The sequence below is a fragment of the Plecotus auritus genome, assembly GCF_963455305.1.
Source record: "Plecotus auritus genome assembly, chromosome: 10".
NCBI classification, from domain to species: domain Eukaryota; kingdom Metazoa; phylum Chordata; class Mammalia; order Chiroptera; family Vespertilionidae; genus Plecotus; species Plecotus auritus.
This window is the reverse complement of record NC_137785.1, coordinates 23,805,177-23,821,099: the sequence shown is the minus strand read 5'-3', so window position 1 is coordinate 23,821,099 and position 15,923 is coordinate 23,805,177. Positions and strand designations below refer to the sequence as shown.

The 15,923-nt window shown below is 47.7% G+C and overlaps 1 protein-coding gene across 1 annotated transcript in view; it reads left to right on the top strand.

The window, feature by feature from the left end:
- Nucleotides 1-6,277: 6,277 nt before the first annotated feature.
- COTL1 (coactosin like F-actin binding protein 1) overlaps nt 6,278-15,923 on the top strand; it is a 40,501-nt gene continuing 30,855 nt past the window's right edge. The window contains exons 1-2 of the mRNA XM_080644674.1: nt 6,278-6,586; nt 6,846-6,928. Of these exons, the coding sequence (XP_080500800.1) occupies nt 6,510-6,586; nt 6,846-6,928 (160 nt within the window). The 5' untranslated portion in view covers nt 6,278-6,509. The remainder of the gene's footprint in view (nt 6,587-6,845; nt 6,929-15,923) is intronic.

Here is a 15,923-nt window from a genome sequence, read left to right as displayed (position 1 = left end):
AATTTCACTTAGCTCTGGGCTTTGAGCTGTTACTTTCCCTTTGATATGGTTTAAGTCTATTTGAATTGAGGGCTCTGTTGTTAACAACCTAGAGTATCCACACCGAAGTAACTGCTTGTCTCCCGCACTAGACTGTAAGCCCCCGGAGGGTAGGCAGAGTATATGTTTAGTTCAAATTTGTAAGCAGTCAGCTCTTTAAACATTTTCATGTTATTTTATTGATTTTTTAGAGAGATGAAGCGGGGAGGAGGAGAGGGAGAGAGATAGAGATGTTTCTCAGTAGCCTCCTGTCCTGACCAGGGGTGGAACCTGCCATCTTTTGGTGTGCAAGATGATGCTATAAACAATACACGGGCCAGGGCCAAGCAGGCAGTTTTCATATGCAACTTTTATTGACCAAGTTTAAGCATCAAGAGATTTCAGCCCTAGTCAGTTTGGCTCATGGATAGAGCATCAGCCTGCAGACCAAGAGGTCCCGGGTTCGATTCTGGTCAAAGACACGTACCTTGGTGCGGTTCCTCCCTGGCCCAGGCCCTGGTCGGTTGCATGCAGGAGGCAACTAATTGATGTGTTTCTCTCACATCGATATTTCTCTCTGTCCTTCCCTCTCCCTTCCACTCTCCTTAAAAGATCAATGGAGAATATCCTCAAATGAGGATTAACAAAAACAAAAAATAAAAATACCAAAAACAAAATCAAGAGATTTCAAAAAGAGATCCAGACTGTTTGCGATCCTTAGACTATTGGAAGGCTTGGCACGTTCAGGCTAAGATTCCTGCATGACAACTAGGGCAGAGCTGCGAACCAGCAGCCCTCTTTAGATGTCTGTTCTGAAGAAGAAACTGACGCCCAGAGAGGGGCAGCCCTGAGAGGATCACTAAGCTCAGAAAACTTTTTCTTACAGGCTGCATTCTTGGCTCACTTATAGTACGTGACTGCCCCCTACAGGCAAGTGAGTTTGTGAGCCCCTTGGGTATATAATAGGCCCAGTACCAGAAATGAATGAATGAATGAATGAATGAACGCATACATTTATACCACTCCCCCAATCCTCAATACAGTACACAGCACGTAGTGTCAAATATTTCGATTTCTTTTCTAAAGAAACAAATTGCATTAGATTGCTTTTTAGATTGTGCGGATCTCAATCTAAACAAACATTAACATGTAGTATTTATTTCTGATGTGCCGTTTATTTTCTGTCTTAACTAGGCAAATTGACTTCAGGGTCCACAAAATCAGGGTTCTCTCTAAAGCCAGCCCTTTACTTTTTCAGTCCAGCAGAGGGCGACAGCAACACTGACTAGAACAGCAGTTACAGGTGGAGTGTATTCAAGGTCTCTGAACCTAGGAGTCAAATTCAGGATGGGGCCACATTTTTTGCTTGTTGTTTAATATTTTCAATAGATAATGCATTTATGTGGTTAAAAAATAAAATAAAATAGCATGTGGTAAAAATTCCCTCCTACCCCCCTCTCCCTGTAAAAAAATTCCCTCCTACCCCCCTCTTCCTATCTAAGCTCCTCCACGGTCCAACTGTTCTTTTCCTCTTGCGTGCTCCTCCAGAGGTTTTCATGCACATACAAACAAATGTAAACATCTATGCACACTTTCCTCCACTTTATCCAAAAGGTAGCGACAACAGGAGGTGTTCTCAATATACTGTTCTGTATCTTGCTTTCCTTTGTTCATGCTGTATCTTGTAGAACGTTCCGTATCAATACCTAGAGAGGGTTCTCTCTCTCTCTCTCTCTCTCTCTCTCTCTCTCTCTCTCTCTCTCTCTCTCACTTATAGTTTTCCATGGCATACTTGTATCATTTTCCGTTTATCCAGCCCCCTACTGACGGGCAATCCGGTTATTCCTAATCTGCTACTAGAAATACAGCTCAGTGCATAACATTGAATATATTTTGCACACACATGAGTGTAACTATCGCAGTGGCTGTCAGCCCCAGATGTGCATGAGAATCACCTTTAAAAATCCCAACACCCAGGGCAACCCACCTCACTCTGAGAGTGGGACCAGAGCATCCTGGTGATTCTAGTGTCCAGCCGGGGATGGGCATCACTGACCGTCTAGGGCAGTGGTCGGCAAACTCATTAGTCAACAGAGCCAAATATCAACAGTACAACAATTGAAATTTCTTTTGAGAGCCAAATTTTTTAAACGTAAGCTTCTTCTAATGCCACTTCTTCAAAATAGACTCGCCCAGGCCATGGTATTTTGTGAAAGAGCCACACTCAAGGGGCCAAAGAGCCGCATGTGGCTCGCGAGCCACAGTTTGCCGACCACGGGTCTAAGGGAAATTGATTGGTCAAGAGCACATAGATTGGTAAACTTGCTAGATGCTGCCAAATGGTTTTCAGAGGGGCCTATGCCAACTTGCACTCCCATCCGCTATGTGTAAGAGGGCCTGAGTCTCACCAACAAAGCAGGCTCATCAAACTTTGAATTTTGCCAACCTGCTAACTTTCAGGCCTGCTTTAATTTGCATTTCTGTTTTCAGGGGTTGATATTGAGCATCCTTTTGCTTTTACACTGTACACATGAAGTAATATGTTTTTTTGTTTTAAATTTTTTAAAATATATATTTTATTGATTTTTTACAGAGAGGAAGGGAGAGGGATAGAGAGTTAGAAACATTGATGACAGAGAAACATCGATCAGCTGCCTCCTGCACACCTCCTACTGGGGATGTGCCCGCAACCAAGATACATGCCCTTGACCGGAATCGAACCTGGGAGCTTTTAGTCCGCAGGCCGACGCTCTATCCACTGAGCCAAACCGGTTAGGTTGAAGTAATATGTTTTTTTTCCCTTGAAGAAGACTTTTATTTTTTTATTCTCACCTGAGGATACGTTTTTGATTTGAGAGAGGAAGAGAGAGAGAGAAATATCAATTGGTTGCCTCCCATACCCACCCTGACTAGGATAGAACCCACAACCTAGGTATATGCTCTGACTGGGAATCAAACCTGCAACCTTTCGGTGTATGGGATAACCTCCAACCAGCTGAGTCACACCGGCTAGGGCAGTGGTCGGCAAACTCATTAGTCAACAGAGTGGCAAACTGCGGCTCGCGAGCCACAGTTTGCCGACCACTGGGCTAGGGCAAGACTTTTTAAATATTTGAATGTATCCATCTTTTGTTATTACTCCTGAATTTTGATCATGGTGTTACTTACTGGCTGGGATCTTGGCTCCTCAATGCAGAAAAGATTTTAAGGTCAATGAAAATGAAAGTAAAACAACGTCAGGTTTACTGAAAATGCCCTGCAAAGGAGGAGCTGCCACTCTAGAGAGACAATGTCAGGGCTGCTTTAACTCACTGGGAAGTCAGAGAAAAGGGGCCTTGGAGACAGGTTCAGGGGATTAGCTCAGGACGAGCTGCTGCTCCCCATTGCTCCCCTGGTTGCAAGTCTCATGGGGTCCCTTAGAGTTGGGGGATACGTGCCTGTTGGGGAATGGCATGGCATGCTCCTTGGAGGGAGAGCTCAGGCTGGGTCCTTTGTCCGAGTGTATTTATCTCTCTCTTACAGGTGGAAATTTTAGGGGCAGTCTCAGGGGAGGGCCTTAATAGAATATCCAGGTGTGCTCTTTCAGGGTCTGGTCTCCACTGATTAGTCGGTGCCAGGGCAGAGGGTCATTAGTCAATGCAGCTGGTCCTGAGGCAGCCACAGAGTCACTGGTCTGGTTTTGCTGCTTTTCTGGGCCTAGAGCTGAAATACAACTGAGGCTTAGATGTTATCTTTAGGGAGGAAAAGTGTGGGGGACCTAAACTGCCTGAGCAGAGATATGAAAGGTCAGGGGTCCAAACAGCATAACTGGTGAAATGCTAGGCGAGGATAGGTTACCAGCTGGTTCTGAACCTGCCCGCCGGCAGTCTGCTGGCTGCTGGGCCACCCATGGAGAGGCAGTCTGAAGGCAATGTCGGTCCAACTCCTGTTCAGGACCCCAGGGCAGGTCCCACCCAGCTGCTCAAGTCTAACTTCCTACCTAACAATGGTTAGAGTTTTCCCATTCCAGACTTACAATGGAAGATCTCCTTGTTTCCTTCTGGAACTTTCTGGTTTCAATTATTTGCATTTAAATTTTTGATCCATTTGGAATTTACCATGATCATTGGTGTGGTGTACAGATCCATTTTTGTTTTTCTTTCCAATGGCCAATTGTTCGATTACCTTTACCAGGGAGTAAGGTAGGAACTGCTTTGGGCTGCATCAAATTGGAATTTTTGTTGTCTTTTTATTTATAGCGTAGGGGTTCAGAACAAGTCACCCCAAGATATGCCTCTGTGGTGTGCAGATTATTTTGCGCTAAAGGCAATTGTAGCCTCGGGCTCAAGAAAAACTCCTACCCATCCCTTACTACCTAGAAGAACTTGAATTAAGGTCCTTGACCACAATGAATCATTATCAGACATGACCTCTCTGACCTATCTATAGGGCAGGACAAACTCTATTCGCCAAGCATCTGCTCTTCTTCTCATCCTGCAATAATCCTTTGAAGCCTCTTACCTCATCCCCAGCTCAGAATGTCTTATAGACCCAGTATTCCCTTTCTGTCTCTGAACCTCTCGTGTATGCAGGGATCCCATGCATATGTACTAGTATGGGTTAAATTTGGTTATTTTCTCTTGCTAAGCTGTCTGATGCCCATCTGATTATTAGATCAGCCAAAAGAACCTGGAGGGTCCTCCCTCACAAACAGCAACATCTGTTCCTACTTTCCTGGAAATGTGGTCCCATTCACCCATTGATTAATTGATTTATTGATTTATTATGTTTTTTGTATGCCACTGAGAATTTTATTATTCCCTGACCTTTTGGGATTTAGTTTAATTACTTAATAACCAACAGTGATGACCTTTTATTGAATAGCTAATATATTTGTTTACACATATCATTTCAATTAACCATAAGTAAACCTACAATGTTTAGTGCTTGTATTATTCTACTAGAGGCCTGATGCACGAAATTCGTGCAAGGAGCTCGGCCTTCGCAGCCCCGCCTGCCTCCAAGGGCCCTACCCCGGCTTCATTCAGAAGGTCGTCTGGACAGTTGTTCTGCTGTTTGGTCTAATTAGCACATTAGCTCTTTGTTATATAGGATCCCAGGAAAGTAATCTCGGAGTTTTTGAGGCTTGCCCAAAGATCCAGTTAGAAAATGACAGTGCTGACCCTAGCCGGTTTGGCTCAGTGGATAGCATGTCGGCCTGCGGACTGAAGGGTCCCAGGTTCGATTCCGGTCAAGGGCAAGTACCTTGGTTGTGGGCACATCCCTGGTAGGGGGTGTGCAGGAGGCAGCTGATCGATGTTTCTCTCTCATCGATGTTTCTAACTCTCTATCCCTCTCCCTTCTTCTCTGTAAAAAATCAATAAAATATATTTAAAAAAAAGAAAGTGACAGTGCTGGATGCAATCGAGAGACTGGTCTCCAGGGTCCAGCCCTTTTACCTGCCTTGAGTGTAACTGGTCTTTGTGGAATGACTGGATGAGGAAATGAGGAAGACAGAATGAGTCAGCTCTTGCACTCTGAGAAACCCAAAGGGGGAGATAAGACCTGAATGCAAATAACCAGAACACAAAGTAAACAGTGATCCCACCAACGTTTTGGAAGCAGTCCACTTTCTATCGCCTCCTATTTAAAATGCTTAATTCCTTCCAATTCCTCCCCCACTAGAAACCTCGAAGCCAAACATTGGGGTGGGGGTGGGGCCGTCTCCTTTGGTTTGATGCATTAAGTCACCCACTAAGAGATCCCCTGTGGAGCTCGGCAGCTGGCGGGGGGGGGTCGGGGAAAGGGGAAGGGAAAAGGAAAAAGGGGGGGGATAAGGAAGAGGGAGGTGCAAGGTGGGGAAAGGAAGAGGAGGGAAGCCGAAGGGAAGGGAGGGGAGGAGGAATAGAGGAGGAGGAAGAAAGAGTTGGGGGTGGGGATAATGAGAGGAAAGGAGGGGAGAGGAGGAGGTAAAGAGGAGAGGGAGGGAATAGGTAGGGGGAAGAGGAGGAGAGGAGGGGGAGGGAATAAGAGGAGAGGAAATTAGAAAGAAGGAAAGAGAGGGAGAGAGAAAAGGAGGAGGACGGAGAGGAGAAAAAAGCCCCTTCTTCATCCCCCACTGAGGAGTTGCGCAACCCGCCCGGGCTGAGATTGGCTGCCAATGAGTAAAGATGCCCCGCCCCTGAGCCCCAACGGCCAATGAATATAGGGGGCGTGGCGGCCGCGGCCTGAGCCGCCAATGGTCGTAGGGGACCTGGGCGGGGCGGCCGGGGGGCGGGGCGGCGCGGCCTGAGTCCAGGCGCGCTCTCGGTTGCATTCGCACCCGCTGAGGCGCTGGGAGTTCGGAGCTCGCCACTCCGCGTTGCTATCGCCGCCGCCGTCTCCCGTCGCCGTCTCCCGCCGCCGTCTCCCGCCAGCTTTCTGCGCGTCCCAGCTTCGCCCCAATCCCTGAAGCCGACCCGGGACGCGCTCGGTCTTTCTGGGCAGAGTGTCCCCCCTGCGGCTCCGCAGTGATGGCCACCAAGATCGACAAAGAGGCTTGCCGGGAGGCGTACAACCTGGTGCGCGACGACGGCTCGGCCGTCATCTGGTGAGGAACTTTCCATTGCTCTCCAGGCCCCGCTCCCCGAGCTCGCGATGGGCCTGGTGCACTGAGCCGTCTTCCAGATGGGACGGATTAAGGGTCATCCTGTGCTGTCTTCCGCAGCCTTAACCCAGGACAGCGTGGAAAGCCAGCGCTGGCTTCTCCCCAGCCAGAGCATCTTTTAGATTGTCCTGCGGGAAGCTCGGCACCATGCGGCTACCAACGCTGACGTGTGTGTGTGTTTTTTTCTTCTCCCAATCCAAAGGGTGACTTTTAAATATGACGGCTCCACTATCGTCCCCGGCGAGCAGGGAGCAGAATATCAGGACTTCATCCAACAGTGCACAGGTAGGAGACGCGCCTTTTGGGGCAATTACTGATCTTTTGGGAAATTTATCGATGTCTGGGAAGGAGAGGCAGAGGCCAAACTGGGAGGAGCCTGTGGCCACCTCGGGTGCCTCCGGTGCTGGAGGAGCCAGGTTTGAGCGTTTTAGAACCTCAAAGAGCCTTCTCCCCTCTGGTCATTCAGAGCAACCAGAGGTGACCTCCTGGCTTCCTGGCTCCGCAGTACCCTCTCCAGCCAGCACAGCTCCTTTGCTCCCTGCGGATCACTGGTTTTCCACAGCCAACTCCCAGGAGTCCAAATGCCAGTGCTCAGCCCGCTCATCTTCTCCTTTGATGGGTCAGTGAGCCAAAATAAAGACAATCCTGGAGCTCACTGAACGAGAAACGAACTCTCAACTGCACCCTCCTTTCACCCACAATCATTGCCAGTGTGCGGGCTATTTATGTGTTTTTTTATTTTTATTTGAAGAACATAGAGCCAGATATAAAGCCCCATATGATTCCATTTGCATGAAGTTGTAGAAAAGGCAATGCTAATCTGTGGTGTGAAAAGTCAGAGTAGTGGCCACATTTGGGGAGGGCTTGAGATAGCCACTGACAGGGAGAGGCGCATGGAAGGCTGGGGTGGGGGTGGGAAGGTCCTGTATTTCAGTGTGGGGAGTGGTGGTTACAGTGGGTGCACATATGTCAGAAATCGTTAAGCAAAATGCGATTTTTAAACTTAGTGCACGTCCGCGGTGTGTTAGATCATTAAAAGGAAGGAACACCTGGCGTGTAGAACCATAAACCCTCAATGGAGGCAGAGGCTCAGCATTACTGGTGACAGGACCCTTTGTAGCTGAGTTTAGAGTGGGCTCTTTCTGGTCCCTGGTCTCTAGCTTGGAAACATACATTCAGACAAAGAGCGTGCAGCCTGAAGGTTAGGGCGGAGACTCCAAGTCAGCCTGGTGGGTGGGTTTGAATCCCCAAGTGGCCACTTCCTAGCTGTAAGGTTTGGGGCAAATTAACCTCCAATGCCTTGGTTTCCTCACCTGTAATCTTGAGGGCTGTTGTGAGTATAAGTGAGTCAATGGGTGCCACATGCTCAAGACCGCGCCCATACAAACTACATGGTCATTTGTGAAATAAATAAATGTACAAAATGGTGCCAAGCATCACGGGACGGCTCCTTCCCTTAACGGCTTCCTTAATCAAATGATAGTTAGTCTATTTCAAATAATATTTTTGAAGTGTGTGCTATGGGCTGAGAAGTGCTAGGGTTTGTTTGTTTTTTTAAAATGTTTTTCCAATTAAAATGTCTCCCTGAGAGCTGCCTCACTCATTGCTTTTGTCAAGGATTGGTTTAAAATACTGGGTGCATAAAATGCTACAACAATTCAGATTTCATAAGGCGCACAGGGCCTCTTATAGAGAGTGGGTGGGGTCAGGATTTGGACTCAGGAGCCCTGTCTCAACCACTTCCATCCTTCCACCACAGTGGCGAATGCTTTTGCAAATAGAATAAGTGCAAACTCTTGACTTTCTCCCGATTTGGTGCACAGCTAGGAGACTCAGCAGTATTTTTTGCCTTGCCTGCTCTGAAGCTTTGTCTCACAGGCCAGCTTCCTTCCGTCCTGAACTTGGGGACAGTAAATTAGCAGCTTCTTTCCTCCTGCTGGCCATCTATCAGACCCCCAACCCCCATCAGACGGGTTCCCCCTCTGAAGCTATTGTTCTCTCCACCAAGTAGGAGAAGGTGACCTGGGGCAGACAGACCATCCGGTCAATAGATTCCTAACACATGCTCCTGGCCCTTGGGCCTGCAAAGCTGGAAGGACTTGCTCCAGTCAGAGAACACTTCCTTCCTCCCTTGGGCTTTGTGGGTTTTTCTACTCTGACCCTTCCCCCAAGCACAGGCATGGGAGTGGGGAGTGTCTGGCGGGGGAACTAAAAATGCTTTCCCTGCAGCTTGTTGATCTTATGAATGGACCATGGGATCCGCAAGCTCCGCCTGCTTTGGCTGGAAGTCTGCCTTCCTTCCCTATCCATCTGTTGGACAAATGTAAAGGCGAGTTATGGGTGCTGTGTCTGCTCTTGTTCCTCTCGGAAAAGCTTGTTCCTTCCCACAGCTTTGTCCTTCTAACCCAGTGTCAAAAGAATCGGAACACCAACGAGTAACTTTATACATCAGTCCCTGCACTTGGCATGCCTTGTCTTTGTTCTGAGATTGTTCTCCTTCCACAGATGTGTAAACCAAAGCCCAGAGAGGTTAAGTGACTTGCTTGAGATCACACAGCTAAACTGACTCCAAGGCCCGTGCTCTTGGCCTCTTCACTCTAAGGAAGTGGTTTAGATTCTCATCTCCAAGCCTTGAGGCTTCTTCAATGGTCCAGCAGGTTCTGATTGGAGCTTGTGGGATTGTTTGCAGTTACAAAACACATGTTCACCCATTTGCATGATGCAGGGAGGGCACTTTGTGGCCCTAATTCCCAGCCAGGTGTCCTGACAGGCCTGAGGGTCCCTGTAGAACAGGCTTCCTGTTTCCAAACATCTCCCAAGGTGCACAGAGGACTTGGAAGTCTGCAAAGCGCACCTGGTCTCTGCCTCCTGTAGGGATGTAGGGATGGGAGCGTGGGCTTCCTCCTGGGCTCTCTCCTCTCTGACAGTCCCTCCTGAGTCATTATTTCTCTGAAACACCCTCCTTCTCCTTCTCTCTCCTCTCTGGCTACTATCTTCTCCTGCCCTTCCTAGCATTTTCCAGAATGGAATCTGCCTATCCAGCCTCACGCTCTCATCTCTCCTCAGCTCCCAAACTTGGCCTCCTTGTCCACTGCAGCTGTTTTCTGGAAAGTTCTGTGCCCTTCTCTCCTGTTTCTTTCTGCTGGCAGGACCCTCTGGGGCCCTGCACTGGCTCTTCTGGCTCGTGGACACACCTGGCCCCTCCTTCACTAACCGTTCACCATCTCCGCTCTTGCTTCTGCCCCATGCTTCAGTCTGTGCATGGCCAGAGGTCTTTCAGGTGCAATGAGAGAAGCTCTGTGCAGATTGGCTTAAGCAAAAAAATTGGTCTGTGGCAAGTCCAGGGAAGTGCTACTGCAGGTGAGGGTGCCTAAACTCAAGCCCCCTTTCCTCCCAGCTCCGCCTTCCTCCTTTATCACCCTTCCTGTGGTCAAGAGAGTAGGCTCCCCCTAGTGGTGATAGATGGCCACCAGCTGCCCCAGCTTCCAGGTCATGGATAGAGCCATCCCACTGGGGAGAGAGAGCCCCTTTGCCAATGAATTCGGAAGTCTCCAAACTCTCCTTAGCCTGGCTGGTTCATGTGCCCATTCTGAACCAATCCCTGGAACTGGCTGCCTATGCCTGGGTCAGTGCCCACCCCTGGAGTGGGTGAGGGCAGCCCCACCCAACACCCAAACCAGGAGACAGAGTTTGGGAGGGTGGCTTCCTAAGGGAAGAGTGTGGGGGTTGGGGGTGCATACTGATTCTAGAAGAGGGGCAAACCAAAAACAAGTCCCTTGCCCCTTACCCTCACCCTTTTATTGCAAGAGTCTCTTAGCCCTTGCTCTTTCTTGTCTTATATTCATTCTACACCACCCCACCCCCCAATTGCTAGATTAACTCTTCCTAATGCACATATCACTCCTCTGCTCATTAACCTTCTATGACTCCCCTCTGCCCATTGATAAAAGCACAGGTTGTCTGATTGGCATTCCAATCAGCTTGTCTCCACCCCTATCTCCTGCCCAGTAGCTCCCCACACCCTTCTGTGTGCACCTGCAGCCTGACACGAACACTCCCAGTCTTCAGGACTTTGATTTTGGAGATTCCCTTCAGGTGGAATTCCCCTTTTATTCCTCAGCCCATCTAGGATCCAGCCACCCACCCAGCCTAGTGCTAGCCCTTTATTTCAACAGCCAGGACACCTGGGAATCAGAAACACTCTAGATCAGTGGTCGGCAAACTCATTAGTCAACAGAGCCAAATATCAACAGTACAACGATTGAAATTTCTTTTGAGAACCAAATTTTTTAAACTTAAACTTCTGCTAATGCCACTTCTTCAAAATAGACTCGCCCAGGCCGTGGTATTTTGTGGAAGAGCCACACTCAAGGGGCCAAAGAGCCGCATGTGGCTCGAGAGCCGCAGTTTGCCGACCACGGCTCTAGATCAGTGGTTCTCAACCTTTCTAAGGCCACGACCCTTTAATACAGTTCCTCATGTTGTGGTGACCCCCAATCATAAAATTATTTTCTTTGCTACTTCATAACTGTAATTTTGCTACTGTTATGAATCGTAATGTAAATATCTGTGTTTTCCGATGGTCTTAGGTGACCCACAGTTTGAGAGCCGCTAGCAGGGTCACCTAAGACCATCGGAAAACACAGATATTTACATTACGATTCATAACAGTAGCAAAATTACAGTTATGAAGTAGCAAAGAAAATAATTTTATGATTGGGGGTCACCACAACATGAGGAACTGTATTAAAGGGTCGCGGCATTAGGAAGGTTGAGAACCACTGCTCTAGATTCACATCCCACTCTGTCTCTCACTTGCTGTGTGTCCTTGGGCAAGGACATCCCTTCCTCTGTGCCTCAGTTTTGTGGTCTGTAAAACGGGGGTCCTGATAGTCCCTCTTTCTGAGAGTGACTGAGAGTGACTGGGAAGGCTACAAGTATTATATCTAAAATGAGAGCACCGGCCCCCAATGCACGTTGGCTATCGTTAACGTTACTTTATATCACCGTTTTTACTTTTATAGCACTTAATGATGACATTGTGCTTTCTGTTCTGCATGCTCCAGCTCAGCACACAGTAAGCCCTCAATCCCAGGTTAGCTCACAGTAGGTGCTTGGCCCTAGGCTGGCATGCAGTAGGCATCAGGCTCCATGTGGGCACACATTAGACCTTTGACCCAAGTTCCATGTGCAGCATGGTAAGAGGTGGTTAGCACTGTCATTAGAAGTTTTGGCTGCACTGGACAGTCTGGGTTCCAATAGTTTCTAGTCATGTGATCTGGAGCAGGTGAGTTAGCCACCTGGTCATCCTTTTGCTATAATGTGGTCATTAGGAGGAGTAAGGAAGCAAGTCTGTGGTACCTAGAACATAGTAAGTGCTCCATAAATGCTAATTACTATGGTTCTCTTATTGGTGGAATGTAATCAATGTTGAAGTAGTGTATGTGGTCTGAGAGCACCAGAAAGGTAGGAGGTCTGAGCTGCTGGGTGGTCTCTGGTTCCCCTGACAGAGCCACCGAACCAGGAGAAGCCAGGGCTCCGCTGACAGAGGTCACAGGAAAGGAGCCATTTTTCATACTGACTGGACACGACTTCTCTGGTGGAAGCAGAAAGGGCTTACAGATCACCTACCAGTACACGTGATGAGGTAGTGGCTTGGGCTCTCTATGAAATCTCGTTCTGTTTTCCCACCTGACATGTAATACCTGTGTGTTTTTTTAAAATATATTTTTATTAATTTCAGAGAGGAAGCGAGAGGGAGAGAGAGACAGAAACATCAATGATGAGAGAGAATCATTGATTGGCTGCCTCCTACATACCTCACACTGGGGATTGAGCCTGCAACCTGGGCATGTGCCCTGACCAGGAATTGAACCATGACCTCCTGGTTCATAGGTTGACGCTCAACCACTGAGCCATGCCAGCCAAGCTGTAATACCTGTTTCTTGTAGAATATTCAGAAACCATGACTAAGAAAAAAGAAGAGAATAAAAATCAGATATAGTTATTATGCAGAAATTTGTTCATTCATTTGTTGATTCCTTCGTTCATTCTCTCCTTCCTTTCTTTCCCCTCTCTTCTTATCTCCCTCCCTCCAGTGGACATGACTAGCTACTCTGTAGGGTCCTGTTTTAGGAACCGAGAATAAAGATAGAAGCAAAGAAGGTCCCTGCCCTCATGACGCTGATTGCCCTGTCATTGCCCTGCCTTTAAAGTGGCTGCATAATGTTCCCTCATATAAATGTAATCTTGTTTAATCATTCCTTTATGGATGGACCTCAGGGTACTCAGTTGTAAGCAGTTTTATTTTGGAAAGAATCCAGGCATCTGGGAATGAATCCAGTTTTCTGTTGGTGCAAATTTTAGAGCCGATTGGTTATAAGCATTAATGGTGGAGCTGGGGTGTCTTGCCTTGACTTGTACCCTTGCTGTGTGACCTTAGGGCTTAGGCAAATCTCCCAGATTCTCTGTTTCCGCATCTGTAAGACGGGGATAATGATTGCGCATAATGTCCAGGGATTTTGTAAGGATAAATTGACATGATACATATAAAACTTGCAGGGCAATGCCTGGCATAGAGTCAGTGCTCAATAAATGTGGCTAATATAGCACCTTCTTAGAAGGTGTTGTGCATCAATGAACAAGTTGAAATAAACTTGACGTGTGGGGTGGTTACCAGAAAAGGTGCATTCATAGGGTGCAATGCCAGCATGAAGCTTGATTTGGGGGTAGATGCACTGTGATGTTGGCTGGGTATAGATGATATTCCCATGATGCTCTGCTAAGCTTAGAGTGTTCAGCTTAAAATGTCACTCATAGAGAGATGTGGGGTTTTATGTTTTTGTCAGTTCAGCATTCCATTCTTTGGCAGAACTTCTCCCTCCTATTTACAATAATCCTGCTTAGCCGATGTAGTTTCTGTGTGGCTGACTCTGCCCCACTCCACAGGGAGGGTACATCAGAGTAAGCTATCCCCTCTGTTAACTAATTGGGTCAGGGTTGGGCCCATGTGACTCAAGTCAAGCCAATCAGATTCATCTTTGAGACTTTGGATAGAGTTGTTGGGAAAGAATCCCTTTATCTTTCTCTGAGGTTAAGACATGTAAGCATAATAAAAGCTTGGCATTTGCAGGACCCATCTACCATTTGGAGAGAGAACCTCAGGAACAGAGCCAAAGATAGGGAATGGAGACCACATGACAAGGTTTAAACTCTTGGATCCAGCCATTTGAATTTTTTTGAGCCAATTGAATTTTTTCCTTAAGTCACCTTGGCTGAGTTCTTTATCATTTCCATCTAAAAACGTCCTGGCCATAGTCCCCAGGGTAGGCAGGTCGTAACAGGCCAAGAGAAGAGAATCCAGGTTGGGTAAGGAATTCAAAACCTCTCATGTGAGAATTGACGGAGGAAATTGGGCATATTCAACCTGGAGGAGGGACACCTCAGGAACATGAATGTTGTCTTCAAATGTTTGCAGAACTGTCATTTGGAAGATAGGAACTTCTTCAACCCCATGTGGTAGAGGAGGACGAGGTAGTAGAAATTTCAGGGATAGATTTTGGGTTCGTGTGAGGAAGAACTGTCCTCAAGTTAGAATGGGCTGTAACTGCAGGTAGTGAGACCCCCATCGTGGAAGTTATGTCGGGAGAAGTTACTTGGCCGCTTGACCTAGATGTTTAAGAAAGGGATGGAAAGCCCTGGCCAGCCTATCTAAGAGTTACAGGTTTGATTCTGGTCAAGGGCATGTACCTGGGTTGCAGGTTTGATCCCTGGCCCTGACCAGGGCTCGTGCAGGAGGCAACCAATCAGTGTGTCTCTCTCACGCTGCTGGCTCTCTCTCTCTCACCCTCAATCCCTCCTTCCCCCTTTCTCTTTCTCACTCCCTCGTATTCCTCCCTCCCTCTCCTTCCCTCTCCCTCCTTCCCTCTCCCTCTCTCTCCTTCCCTCCCTCCCTCTTTCCTTTCCACTATATCTAAAAGCAATGAAAAAACACCCTCGGTGAGGATTAAGAAGAAAAAAAAGGAAGGAATTGAAAGAGGCCCTCCTTGACTGTGCATGTTCTTCTCTCTCACAGCCCCTCCTCTGGTGATTCTACATCAGGAAGAGTGACAAAATGCATTAACGTGGGCCTGGGCGATTCCCCTCTAGCATGGGGTCAGCCTTTCCTGGTACTGAGAGTGGCACTGGGATGATTCCTAAGGAAAATGGGGATGTGTTTACTGTTAAAGAAAAAAAAAATTATTCATTCTGGCACTTGTTAAAGAATGGTAAGGCAGACTTTATTCAGGGCCACTGTTGTGATAGGTGTAGGGGGCGACTGGAATGAGATTTCGCAGTAGGGGAGAAAAATTGGGCTTAACTCTGAATACAACAAGAAGAAATTGTCTTGTGAGTCTAGCAGGGGTCCTCAAACTTTTTAAACAGGGAGCCAGTTCACTGTTCCTCGGACCGTTGGAGGGCCGGACTATAGTTTAAAAAAAAAAAACTATGAACAAATTCCTATACGCACTGCAGGCCCGGGACGAGTCGGCTGCTAAGCAGGACAGGCAGCGGCACCTGGCGGGCCGGATAAATGTCCTCGGCGGGCCGCATGTGGCCCGCGGGCCGTAGTTTGAGGACCCCTGGTCTAAGGGAATATGCGGTCAAAGGAAGCTTTGAATCTCTGGCAGTGCGTTGGACATTGTAAATTGCTAAACCGTCTGTCAGTTATGCATTTAACAAACATTCACTGAGCACTGGCTTTGTTCCGGGAACAATGTTGGGTTATGATTTTTCAGTAGAACTCTGGAGGGCTAGGAGCCATTGCCTTCGTAGTGTTCTGCAGCCTTCAGTCCCCATTGCCTTCTCTCCCCACGCACCTGTTACTGGAGGTCCAGAGCCACGTGGAATGGTTTGTGTCATCGAGTGCATGGGCTATGGCAGCTCTCCTTTAGATTGCCTCTTGGTGATATTGGTGCTTGCTTTGGAGTTTGTGGCCACATGGCCTGTGGGGAAGGTTGCTAGATGTCTATCTTCCTGGTAAGTAGGTGTCCCTTGTTCAGAAAAAGTGTTCAGTTAATTAAATTGAATTGAATGTTTGATCCTTGAAGCTCTTTAGGAGGTAACAAACTTTTTGAAAGTATTGCTGTGGGTTGTATAGATATTATGTCCACCTACTTGCCTCCCTTCCTTTCTTTACTGCATTATATTCTGATGGACCCTGACACCCAGAGCGTGGAACCCCATGCATAGGTCTTTGCTTATCTTCTGGTTGCCACATTTAGTGGCCATTTCTTGGTCT